General features: G+C 33.8%; 1 protein-coding gene across 2 annotated transcripts; it reads left to right on the top strand.

Annotated features, from left to right (window-relative positions):
• The first annotated feature begins 3646 nt into the window (after nt 1-3646).
• LOC127866299 (mediator of RNA polymerase II transcription subunit 19-like) lies at nt 3647-8407 on the top strand. 2 transcript variants are annotated; one of them, XM_052406766.1, is made up of 4 exons: nt 3647-3725; nt 5164-5272; nt 6115-6255; nt 7495-8407. In XM_052406766.1, exons 1-4 carry the CDS (start codon nt 3690-3692, stop codon nt 7506-7508), a joined length of 300 nt encoding a protein of 99 aa, XP_052262726.1. In that variant the 5' UTR covers nt 3647-3689; the 3' UTR covers nt 7509-8407. The 2 variants fall into 2 exon arrangements, with proteins under 2 accessions (XP_052262726.1, XP_052262734.1); XM_052406774.1 differs by lacking the exon at nt 3647-3725 and adding an exon at nt 4032-4050.

The following is an 8407-nucleotide window of genomic DNA, read 5'->3' as shown; positions in this document are numbered from 1 at the left end:
CTTATAGTCATCTACCAAGTTGTTCAAATTAGGCCCCTGGGGTCAAGCTTTGATGATCCTGCCCTGGCAGGGTCACAAAATTGAACATATCGGCTTATATAAGGCCTAATTTGTGAAAACTTTAAAAACTTCTTGTCCATAACTGTATGGCATAGGGCTACCAAATTTAGTATGAAGTGACATGTAATAGTTCTCTTCTTAGTTCTTTCTTCAAATAATGCCCTGGGTCAAATTTGAAACTGCCCCGGGGGTCACAACATTGAATATATGCTTATAAAGTGCTTATTTTGTGAAAACTTAAAATATCTTCTTGTCCATAGCCATTGGACCTAAGGGCTACCAAATTTGGTATGTAATGACATCTTATAGTCCTCTACCAAGTTTGTTTAAATTATGCCCCTTGAGTCAAGTTTGACCCTGCGCCGAGGGTCACAACATTGAACATATGCTTATATAAGGCCTATTTTGTGAAAACTTTAAAAACTTCTTGTCTATAACTGTATGGCATAGGGCTACCAATTTGGTATGTAGTGACATGTAATAGTTCTCTTCTTAGTTTGTTCAAATAATGCCCCTTGGGTCAAATTTGAAACTGGCCCGGGGATCACAAAATTGAATATATGCTTATAAAGGGCTATTTGTTGTGAAAACCTTAAAACCTTCTTGTCCATACCGTTGGGCCTAGGGCTACCAAATTTGGTATGTAGTGACATCTTATAGTTCTCTACCAAATTTGTTTAAATTTTATCCCTGGGGTCAAATTTGACCCTGCCCCCGGGGGGTCACAAAATTGAACATATGCCTATATAAGGCCTATTTTGTTGAAAACTTAAAAGAAAATTCTTGTCCATAACCATTAGGCCTAGGGCTACACAATTTGGTATGTAGTGACATTGTATAGTCCTTTACTTAGTATGTTCAAATTATGCCCCAGGGGCCAAATTTTGACCCTGCCCTGGCGGCCACAAAATCGATTATATGCTAATATAAGGCCCTATTTTGTGAAAACTTTAAATATCTTCTTGTCCTTAACCATAAGGCATACGGCTACCAAATTTGGTATGTAGTAACGTCTTATAGTTTTCTACCAAGTTTGTTCAAATTATGCCCCTTGGGTCAAATCTGACCCTGCCCGGGGGGTCACAAAACTGAACATACGCTTATATGGGGCCTATTTTGTGAAAACTTTAAAAATCTTTTTGTCATAACCATTGGGCCTAGGGCTCCCAAATTTGGTATGTAGTGGCATCTAATAAACCTCTACCAAATTTGTTCAAATAATGCCTCTGGGGTCAAATTTGACCCGGCCCCGGGGGTCACAAAATTGAATAAACGCTTTATAAAGTGCCTATTTGTGAAATCTTTAAAAATCTTCTTGTCGAAAACCATTCGGACTACAGCTTACCAAATTTGGGTTTCGCAGTGAACATCTTATAGTCCTCTACCAAGTTGTTCAAATTATGCCCTCTGGGTAAAATTTGACCCTGACCGGCGGTCACAAAATTGAACATTATATACGCTTATATCTTGCTTATTTTGTGAAACTGTTAACATATTCTTATCCTTAACTCTAGGACCTAGGGCTACCACATTTGTATGTAGTGAGGTATAGTAGTCCTCTACAAAGTTGCTCAAATTATGCTCCTGGGGTTAAATTTGACCCAGCCCTGGGGGTCACAAAAGTGTACATGTGCTTAAATAGGGCCCTATATATTTAAGTATTTGCAACATGCCGAGAATACTGGTATTTGATTCAGCCTTTTTTTCAGCAGTGGAGGCGATACAGGGCCATCGCGGCCCTCTTGTTTATAAGAATATGTCAAATGGGCAAAAGTCAGGGACAATACTGTCTAAATGCCCTTTTAACAACTCTGGTGACATGCGGCTGTAGTATATTTTCTCTGTTAATTTACAGCGAAACACAAAATGTCATTATCATAAATGTATAGCTTACATGTATATAAATATGATACGAGGTCTTACCCGGTATTTATACAAATAAACCTGGATATTTATGAAAAAACACCAGCTCCCTGTAAAGTGTAAAGAGAGAAGGCATTTGTTCACCAGTAACATTATGTTCAGTACTGGTAAATTGCAAGCAACGAACATGAAAAAATTCAGTCCCCAATTCATCAAGTTTTTTAAAAAGTTCCACTTTGCTTAAGTAATAATGCATCAATGTTGATTCTAAAGAAAAAGAGTAATCATTTATGCCTAAACTGTTCCGCTGTCCAGAAGCAAGGACGTCATACACAAGCTTTGCAACATTTATAGTTTTAGTTACTAACAATCTAAAATGAATGTCCATTCTAAGTTTGCTGTTGTATTCTTCCCTTAAATCATACATGTTTCTTGCATAATTTAATGTTCATGTCCATGGATCACAATGTATATAGAAACAAACATTATTTTGAATTATCTTTCACAGTTATATAAAATATTAGGTTAATTTTGGGATACACTAAAGCAACTATTAACATTTGTATCAAAATGAATCATCCTCTGAAGCCCCGATGGGATTCAAACCCATACCTCTTTCCTCTGGAGAGGGAAAGTATTCTATCTTAAAATACAAGGGCATGTAAGAGGAAAACTAGCAATTTCAAAGGGATGTTTTCACAAATTAGGCATGTATTGAAGTTTGTTATTAAATACTTTAAATTGATACGTTAATATTTGAGGCAAAATACCTCAATAAAAAAATATAAAAAAAGAAAGGAAGTCTTCCTTAACTGGCTCGATCCACTGACCCTTGGAGTAAAAGCTTAAACCAATGGGCCATCAGTGCTCCCATATAGTCAGTGGTTTATTTTATACTTTATATAAGCAATCCCTGTTATTGTTACAAAATCCAACTATAACATAAGAACTCCCCAAATTATTTTTTTCATTATACTCTATGCTATATTGATAGTAGCTAAAGAAACTTCAGCGTACAGTTTACATAGTATTGACAGACCTATTAAGTCGCGCCATTCAAAAATCATAAAAACTTTAAAAAAGCGACATTTAAAGTTATGGTAGCCAGAACAATATTGATAAATGCAAACATTGGATCTAAAAAGCTGCAATAAAAAAAGAATAAAATTGAATACAAATATAAAAGTAACCCTCAAATGGGCTCGAACCATTGACCCCATGGAGTAAAAGTCTATCAAGTTTATGTAAGCAATCCTCGTATCTCACAAAATATAACGAAAACACTAAACAGTCGATTGACGATTTAATTTTTTAATTTACTCGATGTCAATACTATAAGTACTCCTATCAGTATGTCAGTAATGGCATCTTTAAATTTTAACAAGTTTTAAGTACGTTGTGGGAATTCACAGATCTACATTAAGTATTACTTAAAGAATGCTCTCTTTAAAAAGACGAGCTAAAACACACATTTAAATTTTTCCTCTTTACGAAGGGTCCGCCATCTTGTTTTCTAAAGTAGTTCCAAATCCAATATGACGGCCGCCTACGTACATCAGAGAGACGGTGTGGTGTAGCCCACTGTCCGATGCGTTCAGATTGGCGATCGACGGTGTTCCGTGAAAATGGCCGAACGACATCATACTTAACTATTGGTTCGCGAAAGTAGTCGGACAAATACGAGTTTACGTTCGTCACACACATGCTGTTAACGTGATCCAAGATGGCGGACAATTAAAAGAAATAACGATGCTCAGCGAGGACAAATGACTATCGAATTTACGACGGACATCATATTATTAGTATGGATTAATGAAAAGAGCGTGTCATTCTACGATGGAGCATACGTTTTAGATACAAATAAAACTCTCTTTTTTTGGAAATGTATGAACTGAATGTCACAGAACAAGTGTTTAAAAATTGGAATGCAGTCTACTCGCAAAGAAAAATACATCTAACAGTTTACAGGATTATCGTTCGAAAATGCAAAATTAAAGACAAACATGATTTGATTTATATGCAAGTGGATCTGTGTTTAATCAGATTCATGTGCATATTCTGCTTTATTATGTTTGCCACTCTAAACAGTTTACTGTAATGGCATGTTAGTGAAATGGATATGTAAAGGTAAACTTATTTAATATATTAATGTCTCTTAGGTAAATACATTGACAACACTCAAGTATATATGTTTAAAGCTTCAATATATCCACAAACTGAAACTAACACCCTTAATTTATTTCCCCAAATCAAGTTTTAATGCTTATGGTAGTTGCAATAATACAACTCCCAGCTATTGACCCTCTGAGCTGAACGTTTGTACTCATAAAAGCTCAGAGCATTCAAGAAGAACTTATGCTTATGTTCAGTTTGCCCTTTTAAGAATTTACTTTGCCATGCCTAGACTATGCTCTAACCGGTCAAACACTTAAAATTGAGGCCTGTAAAAAATCCAAATGGCCTGTAATTTGTTTCTCCTGGTAGGCAAGTCTGGCCTGTAAAATGTGACGTTTTTTGGCCATGTCTGAATTTTTCCATTAAAGGCTTTGGGCTGTCTTTCTACACTACTTCAATGCTTGTTGCATGCTAATTAAGCCCAATTTAAGGGAAAGGTTTAAGTTAAAAATAAAAGCTGTCTGGCAGTTAAATAATGACAAATGCATTTGAGCAATTAAAATCATATAATGAACACATATTTGATGTAATAACACACAAGCATGCATTTAATATTAATATATGCAAGAAACAGCAAACAAGATAATGTTAAGCTACATAGGGTTTCGTACACTGCAACAGTGCTTTAAAAACAGTGTTTTAAATATTCATAGACTATTAGTGTATTAAAAATATAAAATCTCAAATAAAATAAAATAATTTTTCCTACCTACCTACCCAACTGTAAAATTAAGGGTCGGTAAAGGGCAAACCAACAATATTTTAATTGTGGCCTTATGTCACTTTTCAGGGGAAATATCTCAGAAACTATACAAGATTTCAACATAAAGTTTCATGATTGTATTGATGTTAATGAGGAAATTGCCATGCACAAGAACCATAACCCTAAACTTTCTTAAAAATTTGTTTTTGCCTTTTGTTGTTGTCATAGTCTTTAACTTTTCAAGGCAATATCTCAGACACAATACAATATTTCAACATGAAACTTCATCAGGTGTATAGATATAAATGAGAATGGCCATGCACAAAACCAAATATTTAATATTGTTGCAATATTTTTTCCAGTTGCCAGAGCAATATAAGTTCATGAGTCATATGCCCACTAAAAAGAAGCACAAACACAAAAGGAAACGGGAGTCCACTGCAAATGGCGGGCTACCAGAGAGTACAGGAGGTGAGTATTGTCTGTGGAATTTCACTGTCTGTAAACTCATGCAAGGTTCCACAATGTATCACCCCGTGTGTGCTTGTAGTGCAATAGGTAGAGGTGATATGACATTTACTAGTCCCTTGCATAGTTTCAGGGGCAGCATTAACATAAGTGTTGGTGTTAATCATTTGTTTTTATCAGTGGACTTCAACATTTGCATTCATCATTCAGAAATTAACTCAAGGCTTCCAATATCCACATTTGTGCTGCAGTAGCTTTTACACACGTTTTTGTTTTATCAAAGGGCAATCTCTATATTTTAACTCAAAGTTTGAAACAAAAAGATCTGAAGAAGCAAAATCACAACATGAGGTGAAGAAAAGGACTATAAATGTACAACAATGAAATCAAAGCACTGTTATGCTGTTCAGTAAAAAAATTGAATCATAATTGATTGAATGATGATGTATTTAAAAAGTAGTAAGCTGTAGAAACACTTATTTTAGTTTTGAAAGGCTCCATCACAAGCAAATTATCTATTCAATATAAAATGTCTGTAATATAAGGTTTTAGTCATTTGGAACAACATGATTGTCATGTCCATGGCTCCATGTCATCATTGCATAAATGCATAATGTTGTTTTGTTTATTTCAAACTGGCTGATAGCAACACATTATTAAATTTTATGGTATAGCATATCACAGATTTGCTTTGTCAACAGGTGTAATTTCAAGCTGTTAGAACAATGTCTGATTTATACATAATGTTTCATAGTGTGTAATATTGTTTACAATATAACATTTATGCCTAAAGAAGAAAACAATTGCCAAACTATTAAAAAGTCAGTATTATTATTGCTATTTAGACACAACAACTGATGGGACTTCACATGAAAAGCCAGTCAAACATAAAAAGACTGGTAAGAATCCAGAGGAAAGCAATAAAGACAAAGACAAGAAAAAGAGGAACAAGAAAAAGAAAAGGAAAGGCAAGGAAAAAGATGAAGGTATGATTATAAAAGTTAAAAAGAATTAAATAGGAGTGTTTTGTCTATTTATAGACTATTGGCCATATACACTAGGTCAGTAGTTATCACTTCTGCTTATGAAATCTCTTACAAATGTTTTCAGCAGACAGCTGCGTCAAACAATTTCAGCTTTCTGAATTGCTAAGCCCATTATAGATTAAATCTTGTTGTAAGATTAGTTCATAAAACTTTGTTTATATCAGAGCTTACACAAAACATTCAAGTTCTCTTTCTGGCAGTTTTTTCTTTGGAATGCTTTGCTAAGACAAGAGATGTGTTTGTCAGAAACACAATGCCCCCTTATGCGCTGCTTTGATTTATTTTTTACCTTTGACCTTGAAGGATGACCTTGACCTTTCACCACTCAAAATGTGCAGCTCCTTGAGATACACATGCATGCCAAATATCAAGTTGCTACGTTCAATATTGCAAAAGTTATGAAGAAGGTTAAAGTTTTGATTAAAGTTTTTTTTTTGTGTTACCTTTGACCTTGAAGGATGACCTTGACCATGACATTTCACCACTCAAAATGTGCAGCTCCATGAGATACACATGCATGCCAAATATCAAGTTGCTACGTTCAATATTGCAAAAGTTATGAAGAAGGTTTAAGTTTTGGTTAAAGTTTTGGGACACACAGACACATACAATGACAGACAGGCCAAAAACAATATACCCCCGATCGTTCGATCCGGGGGCATAAAAACACTATTGATTTTGAGATTCAACAGTGATGCTTAGGAATTGAGACCAAGCTGAACTTAAAATGTGTGTTAATGTTGTAATGATGAAGTAATGATAAATAGAACATTATTTCCATGGGTACATGACCTGACATTATTTTGGTATATCACAGTACAAATATATTAAATAGGGATATTTTTCAAAACTTTGTAAGAACAAAATTAATTGTGATATAGAAAACATGTCCTATATGAGAACTATCATCTGAAATTGTTTGTGATCTAAAAATGTGGTGTGTCACAACCTTAACTTTTATCATCAATATTTTCTTTGCATATTTGTAATTTCATAAACTTACAAAGTTCATTTAAATTAACCATGGTGATATTGAAAGCACAATTCATGTTAACTTATAGTTAATTTAAATAACATATACAATAATTTCTATTGATGTTATTTTTATTCCTACAAACTTCCATTAAACATGGCCTACTCAGCCACATTGCTTATCAAATTATTTCTTTTTTCTTTCAGACCCTCCATCGTGAAAAACAACAACAGCAAATATAGATGATCTCAAGAATGTTGTGTATTGGTATGTGCTGGATACAACATGCATAATGTTGTACAGATCAGGAGCTTGGTATGGACTGACCAATGCTGATAAATGCCTATGTTTGTTTCATGAACCTTTATCTCATGGGAGTGACACTTGATGAACACTGTATCCAGCCTTTTTTGTTTTTTTGGTAACATGATATCTTCAGGTGCAGAATGATAATCAATACATGTACATGTAATGTAATAAGAAGTTTTGTTGTTTTCATTTTTGATGCTTGAATGTTTCATATACATATATATATATATATAACATCAACAAACATCAACTAACTATTCACCTGAACTTTGTGGAGAAATTTTATTTGTCAAATATCTTGTTTAATGCTGTTTCTACAATGGTTACCGATACTGGAAAATGGACACATGCTAGGTTTACAGATGTTTATCATCTCATTTTGTTCAAGTATTTTCAATTTATCTCATGCTTCCCAATAGTTTATAACTAAAAGATTAGTTACTAAAATCAGGTTATTCTATGTTTTGGTAAAATAACAGTGACAATTGTTGAACTGTTTCACCTTCAATTGATGTTATATTTTTTAACAATATTATCTCCAAAACTGTTTAGCTTTACCTTTCACAATGAAAACAAAGTGTGGACAATTATTTCATAAAATAATATGTGTTTGTTTCGTAGATTATTAATTATATACTCTCTGGTGATGAATATTTTCAAATCAATATCAAGCCAAGTTATTATCATTTGTGCATTTTCATTTTAGGAAAATGGAAAAGTGCAATACGATGATGATGAAACCATATAGCCTTTAGTTTTGAGTCATTATTTTTTGTTTTTTGTTTTGTGAATAAACAAATTTCTAAATCA

Source organism: Dreissena polymorpha, chromosome 1, assembly GCF_020536995.1.
Source record: "Dreissena polymorpha isolate Duluth1 chromosome 1, UMN_Dpol_1.0, whole genome shotgun sequence".
Taxonomy (NCBI): Eukaryota; Metazoa; Mollusca; class Bivalvia; order Myida; family Dreissenidae; genus Dreissena; species Dreissena polymorpha.
The sequence above is the reverse complement of the archived record's forward strand: the minus strand, read 5'-3'. Positions and strand labels throughout refer to the sequence as shown.